Genomic DNA, 26,842 nt, shown 5'->3' with positions numbered 1-26,842 from the left:
CCAGTGTCTTTGCAGTGGTAAAAGACTATAAATGAGTGAAAATATCATTAATCATAGAAACATGATTAAATATATCCCATTCGACGAAGATTAATAATTGTTTTACGGAAATAAGTTTCTAGATAAGTGTTTCTTTTAAATTTTCTGAAATATCACAGACCTCACTTTGAGAAATTCTGGACTAGACTATCAATTCTCGGCGAATATCGATTCTAGAGCATCCGGTTCACGGCTCGATTTCAAGGGGACTTTGCGAGGCTTCCATCATTGTGGATTAGTAATCTTCGACTAGACGCACGACTACCAGGGGCAGTATACTTTGTCAAAAGAAAAAAATTACTTTCCCTTTTTATTCATCGCAGTCTAGCTCATTATTCCTCCCCTCCCGCTCATAGTTCTGGCATCATCCCAATGATTATTACTCTGAAAATTTTTTTAACATATTACGATGATCTCGAGAAACTCTCAGAACACTGAGCTTTCAAATAAGTGCAGAAGGATATTAACCTACGATCGGTACGTTGATAGTTTAACTCAGTCGGTATATCTCATCTCACTGAAGAGATACATTTGCCTGTATTTTTAAACAATCAAACAAATAACAGTAGCTTTTGCCAAAAAAGATGTTTTGCTGCAAAGCAGTTAGACACTTTATCACAAACGAGTTGAAGAGTGTCATAAACGTTTGTCTCACAAAAAGACTGGGAAAGTACTTACCTCGTGAAAAATCAATGGCTTTGTCGCGCACTCTACGTTTGCGAACGGTGACTTTAGGAATTGTATCCAGCTCAACAACCTAAGTCGGTAAAACCTAAAAGGTCGGTAACCTAAAAAAGTTCTTCCACCTTAAGTTCCACCTTAGGTTCTAAACAACCTAAAACCATCTAGCATGTAGATTCTTTTTAAATGCTGAATAAGAATTGAATATTGTATCATAAATTGTATCATTAACAATTCGTAAACCTGAAATTCTTAATCCTATTCAAATAATTATTTTTAAAGATAATTTGTAATTTCCTACCTAATAATGAATAATGAAATTTTTGAGAAGATCCACAAGTCTAAAAAAAAATCTTCAATCGATTGCTTCTGAAACAATGTGGTTTCTTAAGTTTAGTTTTAGTTTCTCCCGCTGTTAGTGTTGTAATCTTGTTCCACTTTCAATCGATAAAGCATTCTACTGAAACATAACTTTCAGAGTAACAGCGTAGGAGTAAAATTTCGAAAATAAAGAATTAGTATTATCGTCTCTGAAAACAGTGCCCACTGGTTGCGATTTGCGAACGCTAAAATTTTATTAGTTTAAGTAGATCGTGTTTGGCAAAAATTGTGTTCGTGGAAAATCCCAATGTGTCACTGGGTCAGCACATGTGTATATAGGGTGTCCTATGATTCTTTGGATAAACTGAGACGGTATACTGTCATAGAAATTTTTTTGTATTCATAAACGTATAAGTGGTTCATTAAAACTTTTACTTTATTTTTCTGTATCGGCAGCCTATTTTAAACATGTTTATAATTACAATTTTCTTTGCATTTCACACTTTCACGGTTTAGTTAGAAAATTCTGAGACACCCCGTACACCCTTTAACAACCGAATGACTAAGCTATTTCGTGGTATTTACGATGTTGCGCGAAATATACAATTTCTCGCTACATTTCGCCTTCCATCGATTTTTCTCACCAACATTAATATCAATTTAAATTTCATATAATACGTGACCACGAATTCAAAGTTTCCAGCACAGTTACAAGTTAAATTTTTCGCAAAATATTTTAAAGGAGTCAATCTAAACATTTATATACACGATAAAACAGTACATTTAATTTCTAAAAAAATTGGATTCGTTTTTTTTATAAAACTGAGCCCTTACTTGCGGCCTCTGTCTCTCGTTTAGTGCTCAATTTATAAAGAACAAACACGCATTTAATAATGACTATTTTTCTTTGATTTCAGGTATGGGGAGCAAAGATTTCGTTGTCGAACCGAGGCAAACACCGTGCACAGTTGAAGCAAAATCTCCGACGGGCTAGACATTTCTGGTAAACAATGACTCGAACAAAGCTTCCGTGAGCAAACAATGTTAAAATTACATTTATTGATCCTCTTTTTGCCGTATGCTCCACGAGGAGATGCGGCGACTACGAGACGCGACTGAACACATTAATTTCTCTGTTGATAATATCGCCGTACCACAGGGGGGATGCCAACTAAAATGAATGGAACCACTGTTTTTGACGGACAAGAAATTCGGTAGAATCAGTATACCGCTAATGGCACGTGAACGACGATGATCCGCGAAAAAGTATAGTAACATGGGTGGCAATAGTGTTGGAAAAATAAGATTTAACGAAACATTATACTTTAGACATAATACACATGCACTTATCCTTCTATTTACGTAATGCTTTACACGAGTTTGTCTTTATACAATTTTTAAAATGATAGATTTCCATTAATGGAAAATGTTAAAAATAAAAATTTATCTGGACTGTCATTAATGCTATGAATTTATCGACAGTGTTATTAAACCTAAAAATTTCGTGTAAATCGAGGGGTAGGTGTATAGAGGGTGGTCTACATAAATTCTTGCAATTCGATGTTTTGGAGACTATTTCGTCGATTTTAATGATCGAGGTCTTGAATTTTATGGATCGGGGAGCCTTGAAACTGGAATGGAGGTTAGCCCTCCAAATTATGTTGCGCGGGTGGAACGAGGGTTAACTTAAGAATTTCGAATGGAAACCTTTGTGAAAAATGATATTTTTGAATTCTCTGGAAGAAAGGGTCTCATTTAAAAATAGGGCAATCATTTTCAAGATAAACCTACGAATCGATAGCGTCACATTTAGTTCACACGTATTCAAAACGAAGAAAATAAAAAACAACAATTGACTTTTCCAAACTGTTAGGCCAGACCGACCCCTTAATCAATAAACACATTACGGCAGTCGCGTTGGCAGTTATGTCCCGTAAAAATGTCCTGATGTTTATCAAGAAGCAGATAACTTTTTATTAAGTTACTACTTAGTGTCACGTTAGAGATTCCAAGATAATATCCTACTACTTGATTCATTACGTTATTTAGAATTCGTTTCTTTGTGCCGTTTTCGCGAAACTATGAACTTTCTAACTTTTAATGAAAAGTGTAGGAATTACAAAACCGGTGTGTAACGTATTTCGAAGTTTAGTTAATTAAAATATCAACAAGACTGTTAAAAGAGAAGAATCAGTTTTATAAATACGTTTTAGTGAGACAACTAATTTTAAAAAAAATTGTAATAATGCTCTCGATTAAATTGCATATTAATAAATTTTCCTCTTTCGTTTTTCTTCATTTACAACTTGTACGTCGGTCGATTTTCCAGTTGACAACGTAACCGAGGATCACAGGTCGTAAACAAGGAACATTTCCTCCGTGAAAACGCCCCTGTTCGTGCGTTTAAAACGTTCATGTTGATACGCATTAAAGGCGAACGGGAAATTTTACACGCTGCCACGAATGAATTCCAAGTTTGTAGGGTATAGAGCTACGTGGAATGCCAGCCACATCACCTTAATAACAGAGGAATTGAAGTGGCTGGCCAGAAAAAGGTGCGCCACACTATCCGGTCTAGTAGGCATTCTATTGGAGCTTTTCGTGCTCGCAGTATGAATGTGTATTTGCTCGTAACGAGCGCGAAAAGGCACGGTAATTGGAATGAAGGGGACTGATACGTTTAACCACATTTTCTTCACCTCCTGGGGTCGTGAACTGATACTATTCACGACGAGAAAAAAAATACGTATAAGATCAAATTATCCTCACAATGAATATTAAGGATTTTTATTCTCTATTATTCAATTTTTCACCTGCTTTAAAGGGTTACGCCAGTACACATAAAAAGTACATGAAATTGAATTTTACTTTATTTTGCCTTCATTTTAATTTATTCATTTAACTCTTTGGTCTACAGCCACGAGTCTGACTCGTGGTACTTCGTTTGGACTTCCCACCTTTCTGTTTACTATGATCCGAGCAATCGGAAGATAACGTCCAGGTCGAGGGGTTAAATTAGGGAATTTAAGCAAAAACAAATGATTTCTATTAGAATCCTCCCCTCGCGGAAACATTTCTCCAACTCAAGCTTTCCACTTTCCTTCTCCCCCACATCTCATAATCGAACCACAACCGACACATTCCTGTCCTCCTTATGAAAGTGTTATATGATGCATTTCGTACACAGCAGCTCTTGTACGAGGCTGACGAACGATTCTCAGTGTGAACGACTCGTCGAATCCTGAGGCACGTCCAAAAGCATGCGCGCGACCCTTTCCACTGTCTCTCCATATGAAAACTGTATGAAAGAAAAGCTGTAGTCGCGTGCGAAAAAAAAGAGGGCTATCGGTACATTATTCATCGATAGATTGTTTCGTAAAGGGTGGAGAAAGTCGCATGTATGCGGCCTGGGTTATCGAATGAGTTGGGTTAGGTTGTCTCGTCGGGTGGTTGGGCGTGGAGGCGCAGGAGCAGAGCATGCCAGGACAAACGGACGGACGTACCTTACCGAGGAAGGACTTCTAGGTCTTTGTACAGGCTAGTTTCTCGCGGGACACTGATTGACGGACAACGTTCAGCTCGTGTTCGAAAGTTGTCATCGAGGACTCGCAGGACTCGTTGTCAGGTAAGGGACACCGTCTTCCAAGCCAGCATCCGTGTTCGATCCTAGAATCCTGCAAGTCCACAGGACCATAGAAGTTCTCCTGGAACGTCGATACCGCGAGAAAAACGAAAACGCTCGCCGAAACGGTGCATCTCTGGGAATTGATTCGACGATCAATAAATAATCAACGGCGGAATAGAAGTTATTGTCGCTTGGTATTGCGCGACGTCAATTTCACCGGGGGGCTTCGTGTCGCGGAAGAGTCTAGATTCCCTGACCTGTATTTTCTGTCAGATAAGCGAGAAAGTTTCCATTTCTTTTCACGTTGTGTCTCGTTGCTCTTATACGCGAAATTTGACTTTTAAAGAGATCTTTCGAGAGCTTTCGCGTTTCACTAAGTTTAATATATCCCATTTTTGGTTGGATGATGAGACGTTGTGTCATGCTGCGTAGAAAACTTTGGGAAAGTGTGAACGTCTTCGATGCAGAGATGATGTTAAATAGTAAAGGGTTCTTCAAAAGAAGCTTTAAAATTTTATTTTAAAATGTACCGCAAATGATCTGTCATACATCCAACGTTCATACCGATTTTAAGAAATGTAAAAGATAATGACGTTTAAGTCTCCATCAAGTTTGTTATTGAAAAATAAATTTCTAAAGCTTCTTTTGTAAAGAAAAACCTTTCTATTGTTACATTTAGACAGTAACGAGACCTTTTTGATCGGGAATTTTGGTAAATAGAAATTGAGAGAGGATTCGTGACAGAGAACATCGTGGTAACTATTGACCGAATAAACTATTGCATCGCCAAGTAGAACTGCTTATGCAAGTTGTAGTATAATATCAAAATCAATTATTCGTTGTTAAATAGTTTCAATGTTCGATTTACCAGCACGGTCACTGGCCACAGTAATTAATATAGACTTTCCTGAATGTACAATATAGTTGTGCAACGTAAGTTGCACACTTCAAAGTGCACTCTTCACCCTGCTTGTTTATCACGATAGTTGTTTCAACAATTGTTGTTTTAGTTTAATATATGTACTGAAAAAATGTATTGTTCTTCTAAAAAAGAACTTACCATTTATCAAAGTAAATCATTCACTTCAGACATCCAATTGTTACCTAATTTTCACCTTCTTTAGGTTCCAAATTATCATACAAGTAGAATAAAATATTTATGTACAGATGCACTCTTTATTGTCTTAAATAACGATTATCTTACATTGATCAGTGGAACGCGTAATAAAAAAATATAAAAGACAAAATATTGGTATAGTGTAATATTTTCGAAGCAACAGAGTCTACCATACAAAGTTGTGCATCCTTAAGGGTGGGAAAAAATCGTGCAAGCTTCTCTGATCCTCCACCGTTACGAATTCGTTCGATTGTGACACAATATCGCCAAATAATTTGTGAAGAGCCGTGTCTATGTTTAAGGGCAGAATTTGAAACGTCGATCAACATTGATTATTATCGACTGTGCCAACCATCCTAGTGGCACGGAAATCGCATTTAATTTAGCCCTCCTTACGTGACTTTCAAAATTCGCGTATAATTTCGTGGTGGACTCTCCAAATCATCCATCGATCAATAGCAACACACATTTTTCAAGTCGAAATATTTGATCAAATAGTAAAAAAAGGATCATAAGTTTCATCCAGTATATACATTTAATTTCTACGTGTGCCAAATTTCGATTAAATTAATCCACTGGTGTCAGTTTTTCTTAAGGTTGTGGATCGTAGTTTGAAAGAAAAACGGCGTTGATGTGAAACACCGTGACACGCGACGGTTTTGTTCGTGCATGGAACTGTACACACTCTAGTAAAGATCGTCACTGTAATTGAGTGATTAGTTTAAACATGTCACACCCTTCGCTAAATGAGAACAGGAATAACAAAAAGCAAACCGAGTCACCTTTCCGTGACAACTTTAAACAAGCCCCCTACAGCACATATCTATTTCTAGAACTTCCCTATTTTAAAGTTTAATCCAATAATTTAGAAACATTTCAAATGCGTTTTCTGACAAAGCTGCGATTCTCACACAAAATAATATTTTATATTACCTGTATTGTTTTTTACAAGAAACGACATACATTTTTCCGAGTCTCGTGGCTTTTAAAACGTCGAATGAAACATTGAATTGCCTTCCAACCGAAATGATAGACATTGCTACCGGTATTACCGCTGCAAACGTATGAATTCTATCAAGAAGAAATCTCATTGGCGTAGCACTCACGATGGTGGTAAATAGGTTAATATCCAGGAAGCGTTGATGCGTACCTGATAGCTAAGCCCACGTGACAGTTGCACACCGTCACTGCAGGTGATTCGAAGATGCTGCTGGAAGATAAAGCGTTGCCTGTTCATACGCTGCCACCCCTGTCGTTATCAGCCGTTGCCCCCAATCTGTCTTTCCGTTTTGTCCGCAACAAAATCGTAAATATCCGAGTTGCACGTAAGGAAGTACTGGAAACTAGGCGATTCAAAATATCGTTGTCAGTGGTACCGCGATCACGAACCAGGGATAGATAGTAGGTTCGTATATCAGTTGCTTTATGGTCGATAACTAAAATCGTCTAAATAAGACGGAGGAATTTTATTGGGAATATTTAGATACGTTATTCGTAAGCTCTTACATGTCTGCAAGAAGATGAATCTCCACGAGTAAGCGTGAAAAAAAAATAATGTCACTCAGGATGACGCTAAACGCTGAAAACGATTTTGGATAAGTTGTGTATTTTAAAAAACGGTAAATAAGAGAGTAGAACGAATGAAGCGACACGTTCTGTTGGTACATCAATAACGGCGCTGTCAGATATTCAAAGTGATATCAGGTAAAAAAATTGATGAACTCTCGCAAAAAAAGCTCGTACTCCTCGGTGAATTTCCATTAAAATCATTTCTATCTCACTATACGCTGATCTTAATGTGATTCTTGTCAATTAGAAAATTTTGTGTTAGTAAAATGTTACATTGAAAAATACACACAAAAAAATGTATATTACTCCATTTAAAGAAAATGAAGTATTCAGGATTCTATCAGAAAAGAAAATTGACAAACATAAATATAACACAAATATTAGAAGGATACATAATTTGTCTGAACAAGAGGTTCCTGCAGAGTGCATTGGCCCAGAGACCTCACTCTCTCTCGAACAACCAATACACGCGTATATCACTGTTATATTAATATTAATGGCAAACGTTCCTATTGTCATAGGTATCGATACTTTGTTGCTCCTCCAGTATGTTAGACGTACATTGCCAACTTAATTGAATATTTTATAGCATATTTGATGGATAGGTAGACTGATACAATAGACTGTATCTAGTATCCACTGAACATTAAAATAAGGAAAAAATTCTCTCGTCATCCTTAACACGTATAGAGACGTATCCTAAAGACGTATAGATTGAGTATAGTATATGAAAGAAGCAAGGTGACTTTCCGGAGACCCTCTCAGATTTTCCCTATTGTCCAGGTGTCTGTTGGTTGCATTCATGCAAGGAAAAATCGTTTTTTAGAAGTTATTTGCCCTCGTAGATAATATCGCTTTGTCTTTCTGGAATGTAATTTTTTTGCATAAGAAAGCTTCGTAGGTGTAGCTCTGAAATTATGATTTATGGCCGTATCGTCTTGACTCCCTACCGCGTTTACGAGCGCCAGTATGTTTGTTCCAGCGAGTATACGTCATCCGCAAATTGCCCTTCAACGACCGGAGGAGTCATTCGATTTCGTGTCACGAGCTTTCGCTCATTGTACTGAAATCGTATATTCCTTTCTTCCAATATAAGTCTCACTTATATTATTTTACGTTCGTTGATATTCGTGAGATTTACAGATTTGTTTAGGGAATTTAGGAATTGGTCCAGAATAAAGTCTCAAAAATATTAGGTGTACCAAAAAGTAATGTCATTTCCTTTGCATTAAATTCAGACAAATACATTCTTAATAAATTTCTATTTTTAATCGATTATGTAATTATCTTTCCGGTTCACCTAACATATAAATACAAGCAAAAAAATTCTTAAATGCATATTGAATTTTATAGTGGTGACTTTGTATGCCTCCTTTAATATTATGCGCCGAACCATGACTAAACGCTTTATCGCGTTATTTTCATTCGTTGACCTGAATGCAATTCCTTAGAATTATGTTTGTCACATGCAAACGTTCGCGTCGGTTGCATGCTGTTAAAAATGATCAAAAATACCGTGCACGCGCGTGAACCGTTGTAATCGTTACGTCGACTCGTTCTATCACCTGTGTCACGTGATCCAATTTTTTGTACGTTTCCTAGTTTTCGCGAAATGAATGACTCGTGTTTACAACAATAAAAGAAGGAGGGGTGAGCAGCATAGAGGAATTATAACATAAATATAACCACTGAATTTGTAATCAAATTAGTTAAGAATCAATTTTTCGTGTCTGAAAATTTAGTCTGTTTCAAGCAAAATAATTCGTTCTTGAAAAGATTGAAGTTTGAAGTACTCTTTATAGAATTTCTACGACAGTTCCCCGCATTCTTAGAAGGAAAAAAGACTCTCCTTAGAAGCGTATTAGGTCAGACGTTATAGTCAGACGTCCACATTCTACTTACAAGTAGTGACATATACTTAATCCCAGACTACTCTTTCTTTTTTCCTGTAAGAGTCAGCTGCGCCAGAACGATGTACATAATTAGAGACACCAGGTGTACTCATTTAAACACTATAATAATTAATTTAGAAAATAAAAATTTCGAGTTTAACTTCTTGCATAATATGTGAAAATATGAAAAATGAAATAATATATGAAAGATCTTCAAGCGATTTACATCTAACTGGGATTCAAATTTATGATTCAAGATTTTCAGTTCTCATGAAACATGTATATACATGGAATATATCTAACAACTTTTATTACTACTCGGTCACGTTCAGCTGTGCTTCCGCTTACCTATTTGTGTGCGTCAGTTGCGATCTCGTTTCCTCAAACCCAGATTAAATCTAAAATTCTGACTACGGTGTTCATTTCAGTTTAAAAGTGACTCATAACTAAAGTTATACGAAGTCCTACTGTATACAAAATATTCAACTCATATACAATACATTTACCTTTATTTTAAATATCGTAATAAACAAACTAACCATTGAAATCGTGAATAAATATTCACAATTTCATTTCCAGATTATATAAAACAGCAACAGTTTACACTTTTCGAGGGTTACGATCCGTATCTAACTGTAATTAATTAAACGGTCTTCACGCAAAAGAATTCAAATCCACTAATGGTCCTCGTGACACTCGTCACGAAGGTGTCACAACCTTTTACGACACGTGTACTCATTGAAAAGTTAACTTAACCGTATTACACGATGTGAATCCACGTGCATATAAACGCCAGAGTCGAACACGCTCACCGGGTCGGATCAATAACTTCAGGAATGGGCACTTGCCGAGACGTACAGAACACGCTGTGTTCGCGACCTGTTTCTGACTCTCTCTGGAAAATGAGAACGGAAGTCTTTGACGTGCTTGTGGTCACCGCTTGAAAGTCTTCCCCGATCATCTTTCGGGAATAGAGCGACAATAATACAAAAGTACATATCTTTCTGCTCGATTTACACGATTGGATTCGTTGCAGTAATTTAAACTTTGTTGATTGGTTGGTTAGGAGCTTATCGTAAAGTTTTGGTCACGTAAACGACAGTTTCGATCACGATCCACAATTCTTTTTAGGTTACAAATAGAAACATACCGGTTAAATATAAAATATTTAATATAGAACTAAGAAAATAGGTTTGGTGGATCATTCTGATGGATCGAACAAAAAGAATACAAACTAATTTATTTATCTCTAGCGTTCGAATAATTATGTTTATATTCTACATGTCTTTATTAATTATTGAACACATTACATAAAATAACGTAATATATTAACGCAATAAACCTAAAGAATACTCTCACCATAAGTGAATACATTGAACATTAAATTAATTACTGGCTATTTTACTCTGCCTATCAACTGTATAACCTACCGTTCTTCTTACTTATCAGGTTTTTCTTGTTAATTATACCATCTGATAACTAGTTCGGATCTGTTAAAACAGATAACACCACAGCGTAATAAATGCTTTCAAATAGCACCGTAAGTAGAAACAGCGAGTAATGGACAGACACGCCAGACAAGTCGTACTGAATACCGCGCGTACCTTGAGTTTTCAAAAATACAAAAGTATGGTAGATGATTCTATAAAATTCTAAAGAATATTTATTCAAAATTGTAATGGTTGGATCTGTATTACACTACATAAGATTATTTAAAAACCAAATGTACATGTAAATATGTACCAGTGATTATTTCTAAAGGTGTTAACAATTCTTATCAATCAATTTATAATTAAATCTCAAAACTCTATTACTCTAATAAAATAAAAATTGTCGAGGAAATATCCTGTTAGCTATTCAATCCTTTTTCTCATTTGTACACAAATGATAGGAAACTGCGATTGATAGGAATCTACTGCAAACGAGTGCACGAATGTTTCCTTGGTTGAAAGGGTGCAAAGGCAACAAAGTAATTGCAATCCAGTTAAACGATTCGTTTTCGAAGCGAACAGTTATTTCTGACAATCAGATATCTTAATCACCGTGCATTGAACGCAGTTCACACGAAATTCTCGTATAACTATAGTTTCGCATCGTGATAGGTTCGTATTAGGCCAGAAGAGGGTTGGAAAGGGACTGCCGACAATACTTTGAATTAGTTTCATGAATGTGTTTAAGAAAGAATAACCGAGATACATGCTATAGATGGTAAAATGTCTGGAGGTCACCGCAAGGTTATTTTGAATAATCGTGAATAATCTTATCGTTCGTTCAAGCCACAAGACATTGAGACGCGTGTCTTGCGTTTTTTTAGTTTTATTGCGTTAAATTTGTTTACAATCAGCCGATGTCGTGACTGGTCGATTAAAGATATCGCACAGACCCACTTATCAGTCGTGAAATTAACCGTAATTGTTGAAAAAAATTATACCAAGTTTTTAATCACGGTTGATTCTGACGAAATACAAGCACGAAGAAGTATGGTCATTTATATAAAATCCACGTTTTTGTAAAAAATTAATAACCCTAGAATTTGAAAAATATTGAAAAATTTGAAAAAGATGCTTCAGACTTTGAATGTACCTAGTTTCTAACGGGGTTGTTCGAATTTCAAAATTAAACTCTTGGTATTAAATACATACATATATACTTGCGTGTAAACGTATTACGTGCACTGGAGTAAAGTGTCCAAAGAAATTAAACGTTTCTGTGGGTGAAGTATCGCGGGAAAGCATTCGAATACCGTAATCGTTGTATCAAGGGTGCGTTACTTCTTTGCACCCTTATTAATCTCCTGCACGAAGCCGCCATGGTTTGCGTGATAACCACGCGAATATATTTACCAAGGTTAACCATCGCTACCGCTCTCCACAGAAATATGATCCCTTCAGAGTTCTACAATTTCGTTCGTTGCGTGCGTTCCTTCATGTAACTTCAACCCCTCCGACCGTACAACTTTTTTACTATCTTCACCATTTTCTTTTCGCTGTTCCTGGGTAAACACTTTTCACACCTGAAACATTTAATTATGTTTTATGGTCAGACAGGGTACACTGGGTTATTTGTAACAATAAACGGAACTTGATCAGAGCTGGGTGGAATTTAAGGATAAAGTTTATTATTGTGAATAATGGATGCTATGCAGTTCGATTGAATATTTTGAGCAAAAAGTTTTGGCAAATAAATGATTTAAATATAAAATTTTAGGAAATAAAATATTTTTATTTTGATAACTGTTATTACTTGGAATCATAGGTGATCAGTCGGAAAATTAGGTTCATTTGTATCGCGGCATGTTTGGATCAATCATAGTAGCTGAATCACGAGAGAATGTACACCGTAAATAAAGTGATGCTGATTCTAATGCTACAATCACGTTAACACATCCTGTATTCTCAAGTATAGAAGATTATTGTTATTGCACGCACCGTAAGTACCTATCAGAACAGGTAGTAGAGTAAAAACCATCTACATATTATATTCTTCTAAGTAAACGACTTATCAACATTTTTATTTGAGAAAAAATAACATTTTATTCAGGTCACAACATTTTATTTGAGCTTCATTCAAATGAAACTTTATTTAAATACAGATAAAAGTTTGATGTTAATGACTTTATTTATGACTCATGAGTAAAATCTACATAAAAATTTATTTATTATTCACGAATGTATCCAACTCCGGCCACAATGATTACCGTTACAATTGTTACAAAAATAACATTTCATTGATTGTGGCGCTTATTTTTTAAACAAAGATAATAGAAACAACCGTGTAAAAGATAACTTTAACTAAAACATTAGAAGAGGGAAATTATTAAAATAATTTACAAAATAGGTATAACCGTAATTATTGCCATCATTCAAGTAGTTTCACAATAATGACATCATTAAGTGTGCTTCTTCGAGCGTCTTTTGCATTCAAGTACGACGATGACTCACGCAATCAAGAGTAGTGTCTTTTCATTTGGTGCAGTTCATTGATCACAACGTAGACCCGTTGGTTATTCACTCGGCACTGGCGTAGAATTGTATGATCTCTCTCATAGAATGACCGTCGTTGATACGTAACAGGTTTATGGAGAAATATTTAGTCAGGGGTGAGGAGATCCTCAAATCGACCTAAACGCTACTCGATCGCGAACAAACCCAAAATGGATTCGCAAAAAACTGCAAACGACGCGGCCGAATCTGGTTCGGACCGTGGAGGAAGTATGGTAAGCTGAAATTCCATTAAGTTGTTGCAAAATGAAACGACCGAATTCTAAATGAAACTCTCATTGATAATAATGAATGTTGTCTGACAGTATTTTTAGCCACCACGTTATAAAAAAACTTGATATATTTGTGAAATCGGCAACTTCATATGCAACAACCTTAATTGATATTAAATACCCTCAGATATCATGGAAGCTCTTTTCATGCTAACCAAAAAAAAAAACATATCCTACATTTATTTCTTCCTATTCCTTGTTATCCATTCTATTCACTTACGTTTCTTAAACAATCTCATCTGACACTCTTCACCCTCTCATTTTTGACCCTCAAAAAATGCATGACTCACGCCAGGAACTCATTCATCCCAACTCAGTCATAAACATTCAGAAAGAAAAATTACATCAATTTATCTACCTCGAAAACATCCTCAAAATACGTTGACACTAACTTACGAATAGTAGTCTGATGACAAAGAAGAGTAAAGGTATATATTCTTGTTCAAGTACGTATACTTAGATCGAAAAACGTCGCGTCAGTGCTCTGGTAGGGTCAAGTAAGCCCCATTGTTTCTTCACTCCTCGATAGGTACGTTGCTCTGGCTCAGAAAACCCCGACAGTGTATCGACAAGTACACAGTGAGTTACTTGTAAGGTATGCAAAAGCACGCGCGCTATTCTTTTACTAATTACAAAGCAATGTTCGTCGACTAGGGTCTGTCAGGCTATTCTACCCGCCAGACTACTCTAGGGTTAAATGTTTTTGCAGATAACTCTCACAAACGAAAAGTAATTATATTTTAACCTATTCACTGTCAGGCAAATTTAGAGCGTTTTGCCCTGATTGCCAAGATATACAATTAGTATGAAGGATTGTAGTTGATTTCATTCTAGAAATAAAAGGATTGAGAATATAAAACTTCGTAAAACTACCAAATTTGTGTAATGCAATGAATACATTTTGTTCTTGACACTATCTCGAAACCCCAATTATTATGGTGTACCCGTGCAGACTATTTTAACAAACTCCTCGAACGTTTTCACTGATGGTTTCCGTGGAGGAACGAGCCGAAACAGTCGTGGGCCCCGAAGAGAAGCTACTGCTGCAGGTCACGCCAACCTAAAATGACGCGAAATCGCGTTGGATGTTGACGGTATGCTACAATATAATCATTCGTGGCATGATCCCATAACGAGTGAAAAGTCGATCGGTGGCAGGTACGGCAAATATGGATCCTCGACACATCGCCGTATTCTATTATCGAATGATCGATGGGCTCAGGGCCAATATCAATCACCCAAATTTCACATGCACAGTCAAACTTCGAAATCGTCTCGCCTTCGCTTTGTTCTGATCGATTCTTTAAACGCGGCACAACCAGTTACAAACCGATAAGCGACGTCGGGGAGGTCGTGGATGAAATTAACAAACTTTTGTGTTTATCTTTGTCCGAGGGAATTAGTCGAACAGGTGCGAAGCAAAGTCTTCGAGAATTAAGTCCGTGAAGTTGAAAATTAGTCCTGACTTTTCTTTTTAGATAGTGGTTGTATGTGGCTGGAAGATTAAGAAATTATTTTTTTAGTTTTGTATGAATGGATATTAAAAATGGCCTAGGGCGTTTTTAAGAAGTCTCGTTGGTTTGGCGGTGATCTGATCTTTAAAAACGAAGATAGGTCTAATTTTGGCCTGAACTTGCGAAAAAAGAAATTCTTTTACAGAATGAGATATTAATATTTCCATATCAATTCCATTAATTCCAATATCGATTCATTCCGATTCGCGCGGAAGCGAGTTTTCACAAATTGTTATTCCATAGGTGAAATCGAGCGCAGCGTTACCATCTGGCTTTCGGGCGAGACCGCAAGGTCCACCTGGATCACCGAGACAGCCCCTAAATAATGGTCCTGTAGGGCAGTCGCAACCTGGTGGACAGACACAGCAAATTCGATTCGACGGTCGCCCTCCTTTCGGCCCACCTAATTCGGGACAATTCGCGCAGCACAGACCTTACGGGCCTCCGAGACCTCCGGTGAACTCCTTTCCCCAGAGACCGCCTCCTCAAAATCAAAATCCCCCAATTATACTGAATCCACGTTTCGCTCCGTCGCCAACCAACAGGCCAGGCCCACAGCAACGTCTCAGACTGACGAATCCTGGAAGTTACCAAGCGCAACAGTCACAGAGAGGCTCGCAACCTCAACAAACCGCGCAACAACCTCAACAACCGGTATTCCATCCTCAGAACCCACAGCAGCAGGCAGGAAGGTCAGTTCTTGCTCAGCAGCAAGAAATCGCGCAACGACACCTACAACGACATGAATCGTTGTTGAACATACCTCAGCAAAGTCCGTCGGCTCAGAAGGAAGACAAAAAACCCACGCTTCCGCGCATAGTAATCGAAAGAATGGCAGATGTCGACGATGCCAAGAAGCTAAAACAATTGGAGAATTCAGCCGCCAAGGAGATGCGTGACAACACAGAAAACGACGACGACGATGACGTGGTGATGGACGGGAACCGATCACCCAGGGTCGACACTCCTAAACGAGAAGAGTTGATCATGTCGAAATCCCCCAATATAGGTAACATGATCCAGCCCCCGAAGAGACCAGAATCCGCCACGATAAACGGAAAAATGGACCCTAAGTCGGATGAAATGGAGAAAGAAAAATTAAATGACAAGAACAACGCTGCAAATCAGAAATTCGAAAAATCTGAAAGAGAGGTTCCAGAGTCTGTTAAAAATTCAGGCTCCGCGGGAGCAGACAGCAGGCTGTCCTCGGCGAAACAAGTGGAAAAGGCAGACGATAAATCAGAATCGGTGAAAACTGTTGACAAAGAGAAAAGCGTTTCACCAGTTCCTGCCAATATGCAAGACAAATTGAATAGATCGGACGCCTCCCACGAGTCTATTCTGCCCACGAAGACGTCCTCGAGTGAACAGACCCTGAAGACGCCGACGAAAACGCAGCCGGAAGAGGGTCAAAAGCTATCTCCGTTGTCTAGAAGTCCAGACAAGTCACGAGCGAGCACACCATCGGAAACGATTCAGAATCAAGTAGAACAGGAGCAGAAAACCCCATCGAAGTCTGTGGAGAGCTCGCGCGCGAGTACTCCGGCGAAGAAGAATGAAAATAACAGCGATCAGGAGCTGAAGACGCCATCGAAGACACCTGATAAATCTCGCGCGAGTACACCAGCGGATCCAAAGGATCGAGCAGACCCTAATCAAAGTAAAAGTGATCAGGAGTTAAAGGTGCCATCGAAATCTCCGGACAAATCGCGTTCGAGTACGCCTGTCGAGCCCAAGATCAGTCAAAGTGGAGAAGACCTGAAAGCGCAGGACTCATCTTCGGATAAGTCTCGCGTCAGCACACCGATGGAAATTAATCAGACCAAGGATGAACGGGAATCTAAAGAGGCTACCTTGGCGACTAGCGCGACTATGAATGTACCAGCAGAGGCAAGTGATAGTCGAAAGGAGCAAAAATCAGCGACGGATGTGAAGTCTAAAGTGGAACAGGAACCAAAGACTAAAGAATCGCTTCAAGCTTCTGAAGAATTGTGCGAGAAAACGCCTACAAGAAAGGAGTCGAGCGATTCTTCCAAGTGTCCTTCTCCTGCAGTTGGCCGTCCTTCGACTGGAGAATCGACTAAACGGCTCGGGGATTCAGTCACAACAAAAGTACCTGAGAAAAATCTTTCAGAGAAGTTGCCGCAGGATACACTGGCTGAGGACTCTCCTGAAACGAAGGTAGATAGACGTCCTACAAGTTCACCTAGGCCTGTAGAGACCGCGAATGATTCATCCAAGTCTTCAGTGCCTCAAGAGAAAGTATCGATGGCAGAGTCCATGTTGTCTCCTGCCCAATCCTCGGATGAAAGTGTGAAAGGGTTCGATAATGGCCAGAGGAGATCGTTATCGCCAAAATCACCAGCGCTGTCCAGCCCTCAAACGCCTGTTTCTCCGAAGTCACCTGCCAATAGCGAGAAATCAGTTAACAAGGAGGAGAAGAAGACCACTTTCGTCGAAGATCCGACTAATCAGACGAAAGACGATGGCAAAAAGACGCCTGATTTAAAAATTCCATCCAAACCGACTACGCCTAACGTTCACGGGCCACGTACACCTGCTGAGTTGGATAAGAAATCAGAGAAGAAGCTTACAGCAACTTCAGGTTCTTATTCATACTTATGAGAGATCTAGGGGGTGGTTGATGAATCAAAGAGTATTTAAAAGGAAAGGAAAGCACCAAAAGTTCGTATTTGAGTGTTTTGATATTGTTTGCTTCAACTTTGTGACTTGACGTTGTTGTATTTATGGAGGCAATATTTTGGGGAAGTTACAAAGATTTTGCTTGAAAAATGCACGGTGAAACGCCTCTTTGATATTTATTTTAATATTAAATTAATACTTGTAATACATTTAGTTTTATTTTCACAGGAATTCAAAATGGCAATGGAATGGACGAATCGGTGCAGTCCAATGTGGTAAATATCTTGTTTATCGTTATCTTTGAACCTTTATTCAAAACCTACTCGAAAATGGACAATGAGTACGGAACTCACCAAAGATCTTGCAAGAAACATACCCTGAGTACAATTGGCACATTTTACGACATGGCTCTGACAACCTAATAACACAACGCAATAATTCTCACAGATATCAGCCACAAATGGAGTTGACGATTCGCCAACGAAAAAGTCATCCTCCAAATCAAAAGAACTAGATAAAAATTCAACAGCTGGATCACCAGTCAAGTCGCCGAGTAAATCAATCAAGTCTCTGCCACGAACACCGGAAACTCCTTCATCGACAGGTGTCCAAGATAAGAAAAGTAAGCGTCATGAAATTTACATTTAGCTTAATAATACTTCATAGGAAAGCATTTTGCTATTTTAACAAACGATTATACGCCTTATAATAATGTTAAGGAACAAATACTACAGAATGCCAGATTCTATTCAAGATATATACTTATAATTTTTATTAAACCATACAGAAGTACCAATGAACAAAGTTCAAGTGGGCGCAGCGCCCTCTCCAAATCTAAAAACGGTCCGATCGAAAATCGGCTCGCTGGATAATGCCAGTTACAAACCAGGCGGTGGAAAAGTGAAAATTGAAAATAGGAAGCTCGACTTCAGCAAAGCGCAGCCGAAGATCGCTGCGAAAAATGAGAAATACACGCCCAGCGGTGGCGATAAGAAGGTTAATTCTTTATTTTGTTCAATCGAATCGCTTTAAATTTTTTCATCTCTCAATTTCGGTTTCACTTTGTATGAGAAGAAAGAATCTGCAGACCAGTATCATTTTTTTAATACTCAAGTATCAGAATATAATTATTCTATAGTTTTACAACTGAAATGTGCAAACACATTAGTTTGTCTAACACAGAAATTTCGTATAAAAAGTTTGAAAAATAATTATGAACTCAAAGAACTTCGTTTATACTAAAATGTTACGAATACCCAAATATGTACCTGACGTATTCAAAATAACAAGTAGTCTCAGCCCTACTGGTCAGCCGTGTGTCTGACTCTTTCTCCTCCATACTACTGACACTACTTCGCTTCGGAAATGCTGATTCTTTTTCTTCACAGCCATCAGTATTCTTAAACATAATAATTCTGGAATAATTGGAACACTAGCCTCACATTTTCCTGGAAATTTAACGCAGATCTCTCAAGTTAAGCTTCAATGGAACGCAAAACCAAAAGTTGGATCATTGGAGAACGCGACGTACAAGCCTGGTGGCGGTGACAAGAAAATAGAGACCATGAAGCTTGACTTTAAGGATAAAGCGAAACCAAAAGTCGGCTCCAAAGACAACGCCAAGCATACTCCTGGCGGCGGTAGCGTTAAAGTAAGGCTTTTATTTCTTATACCTCCGAAGATACGTTTTCTTAGAAGTACTAAATATTCTTAGAACTATAGGTAACCCAGAGTAACCCTTTATCTCCGTTTGGCATTTAGTTCGAAGATTTTACAAATTAAGTACCAATGCAGACAAAGCTTTCTTTTCGTAATTTACCATTTTCATAAAAATAGTTCAGTTTTTCTATTTAGAATTACTCCGTACATTTGTACACACAATTTATCAAACGACACGTCATCAACTCATTCGCACTATTTGATTTCAATTACATTCAAAAGTTTTCTACGATCAACAAGTTAGATTAGAATAGACAAAAAATAATCAATTACAACTGCAGGATAAAAATGATCTCTTCGTTAAACATAGACTCGTTCCATAGACTCGTTTTAAAGAAGATATTTGAAATCAGATTTACTTGCGTTTGCGTTTCCGTCATCTTCATGGCTGGATATTGGAAAAAGCGATTACACCACAAAAATAAATAAAACAGCATACATAAGTGTACTTTACAGAATTTTGAATTATTCGATGTAAAGTTATCCACTATTTTTTTCGCTTGAAATTCCCTAAACTTGTCTGTTTGTTGTTTATGGTAACAAATCATTTTACTAATTAAATGCTTGTTTTTTTCGTTGTTAAACGTATATCATTGTAATAACATAGTGCTCGCTTCGTTCATGCGCCACGAGAATGTTCGGAAGTTTGATAAAGTAGAAAGTGAATTATTCCAACATATATTGCGTTGTTGCATGTAGAATGTTAACATAGATTCTACGTCGTGAATTTTTATTAATTCAATGATCCGTATCGAAAAGTTTGCAGAAAATAAAAATTCCAGCATCAAGAGAAATGATTACTTCACTTTGCCGATTTTTTAAATCGAGACAAAATGTTTCTTGTTGCACATTCGTTATTTAATTAATATTGTGATTCATGCTACTAATACATCTTAATAACGATATTATTTTATTTAATAAAACCCATTAAAGGTATACAAGCCAATTCTGCTTTCAAAGTTCACGATTTCATATCATTGCAGAGTATTTGTTTCGCTTAAAACAATGACTCAATGTACTCAAAACGCTTCGTGTTTCTCGACGTTCATTTCTCTTAATGCGGGAGGACATTGTGTTTATAATTAAGCATCTCTTTCAAATGGATGAAAGGTTGACTTCCGTATGCATGTGTCGTGACCCATCATTATTAACAAGTCATTATTGTTTGTTGGTGTTCAGTCATCGGCAACGCCACCTAAGACGCCACAGGATACGAGCAATAACGTAAGTATGTCAAGCAATATCATGTAACATTGACGTAATTTTCCTCCTCCGAGATGTATTTGGTCACTCAACGTCACCTGGTACCGAATCTGACATAAATTATTCTATTACAAAGGGAGTAACTCACAACTAAGGCTAAATGCTAATAATACTGTGCTAGTTTAAACTAACATCTGAACATTGAAAAAATTCGCCAAGTTTAAATGCTCCTCGTTTCACGTTGATTTGCGCGAAAAATTTCTTTATTATCGTCACGAATACAAAATATAAAGGGTTTCGTGGTGGACACTGAAACATCATCCTTCACATTTAATTATAATCGTTAACGGTCACATTCAAAATAATAATTCGAATATATTTTACACTATTTGTGTTTTATTAAAACAAAATTCTAAAGCCCCTTTTCAGAAACCTTTTATATTTTCATTCTGACTGATTGCAAATAAACACCGCTTAAGTAAGTAAATTCAGTTAGGAGAAAGTACAGCATGCTTCTGCATGTTTCGAAATTAGTGTACATATTCTTTTCAAATAGTCAGTTCTTTATTTTGTATGCTAAAATCAAATTTAGTTTAGGAAGCACGTAAAAGTCGTTGGATGAGAATGGAAATTTTGTATTTGTACACATTTGTACACATGTGAAAATTTGTACACATGCGTACATTGACAGAAATACATTTATTATTGCGTTCAAGGTAAATTATTGATTTACTAAAATTGTTGTGTCGGTGAATTTTTTTTTATATATGTAGGCGATTGTAAATTTTAGTTACAAGTATTATTCTGTGCGCCCAATGAAGTTTACGCGATAAACGATAGAATTTAATGGATCTTTCGGTGATACTTTCAGATCCAGACGCAGAAGATCGATATCAAAGCTGAGAGCAAAATTGGATCCTTGGATAACGTGAAGCATAAGCCAGGCGGCGGTGATAAAAAGATTTTCAACGATAAGGATTACCTTCGACAGACTGGTTCAAATGTAGAAAGCCTCAGTGGCAGTGGATCACAGGTATGGTTTGCTGAAAATAATCTCGAGAATGAAATAATTATCTCACGTTAACGCAAAACATCGACATCTGTAAGTTCTTTAGTGTTTACATGGTATATCGAAAGGGCATCGAATTAATTAGTTAAATTGCACTCACTTTCTCGAGATTCTTTGTCATACTTAGATTTATATTTGTACTGTTTTCCACCGAATACGCTTAAAAACACGCATTGCATGCTTCTTTGCAATGTTGTAACCTTCTTCTTTAATGCAGAGAATAAACAATAAAATTGCGTCCACTCTTTTACTTGTCGAGTTTTATTTTACATTTTTAAGTGAGTCTGAATCAAGAAAGTATGCAATAATAATAATAATTTCCACGTAACACTTGTGTTTCATAAAAGTTATTTCGAAGCAAAATTTCCAAACTACTTTTCAATGGAATCTCTACTCTACTTAAACCAGGTAGTACTTCGTTACGATCATTTTAAAAGAAAACAACAATAAAAGTGTATAATTAAACATGTAAGCTAACACGGTTTACAGATTTAGCTATTAAAACCAAATACCACAGTTGCTTAACCCTTTGAAGCACATTCTGAATTGCTTTTATACTTTCTTACACAATTTTTTTCGTAAGAATTAATTATGCTTGAAAGGCTTCCAATGTAAAAAGTATATTAAAAGAACAGAATATAGCCGGACAAATTAATCTCTTTTAAGGAGGTCGGGATAATAGACGTTCGAGGGAATGTACATTATGTTTAATTTTGTACAAAAGAACGCTACTTATAATTCTAAGAAATTGAAGCACACATAGGTCGCTTATACGCTTTTACAGTTAGATGTAGTTTAAATAGTAAACTAAGTTAGTTGAACTCAACAGTGAAAATGTGGGAATTGTCAGAAAGAACATCTCCTGGATTTCAAAATATATGAAATTCATAGTGTAGCTACGTCATGGAACCCTATAAAAATATATTTAGCAAGTGAAAATACTATCGTATGTTGTTCGTCAACGAAAATAGAGAGACAAAAATTTTACTTATAAATTTGTTTAATATATTCTCGTAACTCATTTCAGCATGAAAATGATTTAAAAAATTATGCAAGAAAAATGATCGATACTGTACAAGTACAAATGAAAATTGTTGTCTCATTCCCACTAGTTTGCGACCATTCCGTGAATATTCCTTGTCAGTACTATCGCCATTGCAGTGATATTGAGTACAGAGATGTGTAAATAAGTGTGTACGTAGCTCTGAACAAATACAGTGAATCGTGCTTAAGCGTCGCTCGGTCTGTACCAAGTTCCACGAAGTGGGGATGAGAACGCGACACTTAGGCCAAACGCACACGGATGCAACCGATTTGAAATTAGTGTTGAAAACCGTTTGCGCTCTTTGTTTTACCTACTCCACTATCTTTGTTTTACCTAGATCCACGGTCGCATGCATCTACGTAGTTTCAGAGTGGTTTGAAACTGATAAGTTGCGGCCGTGTGCGATTGGCCTTACGCAGCAGACTCCCAGCAACGCTTACGCGCGACTTGCTGTACGTTGTGCTACACAAACGTCAAAAGCTTTCATGCTTCAAAGGGTTAACGTGACCCAGACTAGTAACGGCCTTGCGGGCCACCTTAATCCTGATACGTGTGTTATGCCCGCAGAGCCCTGTGCCCCCCGGCACGATGAACGCCGACAAGAACGATCTACCCACTTCGGACGAAAACCTCAATCAAGAATGCTAGATCACGAAAACTCGACCGCTAGACCCGCTTTTCGTGTCATTTGCGTCTAATTAATCACCCATATTTTTCTACCCCGATGGTTGGATCGAAGGGCACCGTTGACCCGTTTCAATCGGGTCGAAAACGATATGCGTACGAGGATGACCTAACGATTAAATGGAAATTCAACCGTAACGCTACCGGGAACGAACCTAAATCAATTGATTGCGCGCATATCGATCGGTTCAATTTGATATAGTTATATCGTTTTATAACAAAAACGCAACTGCAAGAATTTTTCCGTGCCATAAGAACGAGCCCTATCCGTGCAAAGTTGTGATTACCGATCGAAAAGGAAACACAGCGACAGGCAGAGAGATGCCTTTCTTCCTCCTACGTGTGCGCCCTTCCGATCATTAACGTGCAACATCCACGTTACGCGTTTAGCGCGGTATGGCAACCATCCGCTATACGACGAAAGTTACTCTTTTCCGTTCGAATCTCACACGCATTTATCCGCAGAGTACTCGTTACGGCATCGTTGATACAAAAGTGTTTCGTTTCGAGCACGTGTCGTGCCGGTTGGTCGAAGAGGACGAACCAAACGTACGGAGGAAGACGTTGGAGCTGGCGGAACGTTTATTAAGAGAGTATTGTTGGAACGAAAGGGGACAGTTCGCGATACTTTTTCAGATTGAAGAAATGGTGACTTTACATACAAAGAAACGATATACTGATCATCCTCATTGTCTATCAATCGCGGAGAAACTATTACGCTCACGATAACAGTCCACCAACTATATACTACGATTTCGCAAGTTTTTATAAAGGCATCGTTTTGTGGATTACCCATTAGAGTAACGAGAGATGAATATTTATAGAAATACGACGAAACTTTCTTTAACTGGATTTTGAAATGGCCAACTCAGACCGACGACAAACGCGATACTATTGGTATCCCACCGGCGCGCGTTTAACATTCGAATCTGTCCGATGGCATTTTTCCGATCTGAAAAGGAAATGCGATAACGTGATACGCTTAGGTTATAAAAAGTAAATTCTCGTTTCTCGTGATTACCCAGGAACAGAGTTGGGCGTTGTTCGACGTGAATTTGAAATATATCGTATACATTCTCTCTCGAGTAAGGTTCGAGTACAAGTTGCGAATAGAATGAAGTTATTCGAAAATAATGAATGAGCTTTCATTCGAATAAAGTGACGAATGGAAGTAGGGCGGATCGATACGCAACAGTCGGCTTTGCGAAAATACGTGATGTGCATTTATTCGAGGCCATTTCGAGTAACGAATAACGCTACAGATTCATTCGAGATCGACGAATAAAATCGTTATTTATCAAAATTTGCCCAGCTCTGCTTGATAACGGTGAAATCCCAGCAAGAAAGATATAAACACGTATGCAGCGTACAAATCGCATAGTAACGGATTCAATGTTCTAATCTGATTAGTGATGTGACTAATAGCCCGAGGGTAGGTGTATTTTTGTCAAACCTACGAGATGTAACGGAACTTTTAGGCTACTTCTGAAATACCAATAGATGCCAACAAAGCTTCGACGCGTTGTAATAAAAGAAAAAAAAAAAGGAGAACAATACGATGCCAATTAAAAAGTGTAATTTTCAAAGTAGCAGAAACTGATATACACCTACTTAACAAAATTGTCTCAAACTAAGCACGAGTCCGGCTTCTCTACTGTGCATTCATGAACGCGTTTGTTGTACGCATAACATATAAATGTAACTACGATATTTATATTCCTGAACGAACGAAGGGCAAAAATAAACATAAACAAAAAAATGCTGTAGCAGGACACGAGTTACGTATAGTATAATAATTATAACGATTCATTATCCGAATAAAGTATATGAGATACATGTAAAAAGTATATGATATAAATGACTGGTTAAAGCAAAATAAAAGACAATTTAAAAAAGTAATCGTAGATAAGTGGTGAATTATGGGGATCACGTTGTAACGGTAGAGAATCATGCAACATTTAAACACTGTGAATGGTATTCGATAGTCGATGGTAGAAGTTTACCTAAACTCGCCTACTTCCGGGTTAAAGCATTATATGTCATATTTATAGTAGTTAAAGAATAGACGAGACATGTAATATAGTGTTGCACAAATTTTTCAACTGTGAAGATTTCACTCTAATCAATTTAAACATTTTCTGACTTCTCGGTAACGCGAATGAGCGTGCAAATAACGGATGCAAATATGGATTAAGCATTTGAAACGAGGACGCCTTTATTCTAGCAGAAAATGATACATGAAGGAACAGAATTGTCAACGATAACGTAACGATAACAATTGTACATTCGAGATGATGTTTCTAATAAAATCATTTTTTTATCTCACAGCGCGTTTTTACAGTGAAAATGAAGTTTTTGTGTACACTCTGTACATGATACAACGTGCTTGAATAATTTTCACATTCCTCGTTGTTCATCGTGCCTGTTGTCGAGTCGCGTTCGAATCCATCAATGATATTTTCCCGGGTAAAATTGATACGTTGCATGTTAAAATGAGCTTAGAATCGACTAGACTGGTGTCACTCGAGTACATAAACGAGAATGTTTTTAAAAATCAATCGTTATACGATGTCGAGCGTCGATTTGTACCGAAAGCATCGAGTTGCGAGGGACTCGTCGTTGTCGAGTGAATTGATTTCGTCTACGTAGATCAGTAGAGATCCTATTTTAACTCGAAAGACAAGGGAGAAAGCTATTAGAATCGCAGCGTGCAATCATAAATCAACTCACCGAGCGAGGAAAGTAAATCGTGCGATTGCATTAAATACATTTCTGATTGTATTTAAATGATAGACTACGAGAAATTCGTAATCGTTATTGTAGATACGTAAACTATCTTCATTTGTTGCACACTTCGGAATGAACGGTGAGACATTATCAATGGTTTACGATAAGATGGGAAGTATGAGAAAGGAATGGATGGTGATAATTAAATAATTGAAATTATGTAAACGAATCGGTGAAATCATGGCTGTATCACTTCTAAAGAATTCATACACCTTAAACTAGGAAAGTATGTAACACGCGTTATAGTTTATTGCTTCCATACCGATTATTATACACTTCGATTCGATTAACTTTCTGGCATTCGATGAAAAATTAAATGATATCAAATCATCGCAATTGTCACGAGTAATCAGTTCGTACGAATGCTATTGTGTAACAAAAATCCTATGCACCTGTCGAGAACGACAGAGGAGCTATTATAATGTTCTTTCTTTCTCAATTTGCGCTTTGGTTATTTTTATTGAACTTAACCGTTCCCCCATTTGCGGTGCCCCCGTTCAGTTTTAGTTACTAAAGAATTTGGAAAAAATTAAATATACACAATGTTTACAAAAATGTGGAACATTTTTTCGTGAACAATCCCTCGCATCGTTTAAACAAATTCAACGACCTACCATATTCATTGTAATATAAAGCCTCTCGGTAGATTCAATGCAACCCA

General features: G+C 37.5%; 1 protein-coding gene across 2 annotated transcripts; it reads left to right on the top strand.

Annotated features, from left to right (window-relative positions):
* Positions 1-12,090: 12,090 nt before the first annotated feature.
* On the top strand, positions 12,091-26,736 carry LOC128890026 (microtubule-associated protein tau). Of its 2 annotated transcripts, XM_054148176.1 has the most exons (9): positions 12,091-13,460; positions 15,275-17,636; positions 17,903-17,949; positions 18,122-18,296; positions 18,462-18,670; positions 19,140-19,325; positions 20,573-20,617; positions 21,468-21,629; positions 23,278-26,736. In XM_054148176.1, the coding sequence occupies exons 1-9, from the start codon at positions 13,398-13,400 to the stop codon at positions 23,356-23,358; spliced, it is 3,330 nt and encodes a 1,109-aa protein (XP_054004151.1). In that variant the 5' UTR covers positions 12,091-13,397; the 3' UTR covers positions 23,359-26,736. The 2 variants fall into 2 exon arrangements, with proteins under 2 accessions (XP_054004151.1, XP_054004159.1); XM_054148184.1 differs by lacking the exon at positions 20,573-20,617 and having other exon boundaries at positions 12,416-13,460.
* Positions 26,737-26,842: the final 106 nt, after the last annotated feature.

Source organism: Hylaeus anthracinus, unplaced genomic scaffold (assembly GCF_026225885.1).
Source record: "Hylaeus anthracinus isolate JK02 unplaced genomic scaffold, UHH_iyHylAnth1.0_haploid 0, whole genome shotgun sequence".
Lineage (NCBI taxonomy): Eukaryota > Metazoa > Arthropoda > Insecta > Hymenoptera > Colletidae > Hylaeus > Hylaeus anthracinus.
The sequence above is the reverse complement of the archived record's forward strand: the minus strand, read 5'-3'. Positions and strand labels throughout refer to the sequence as shown.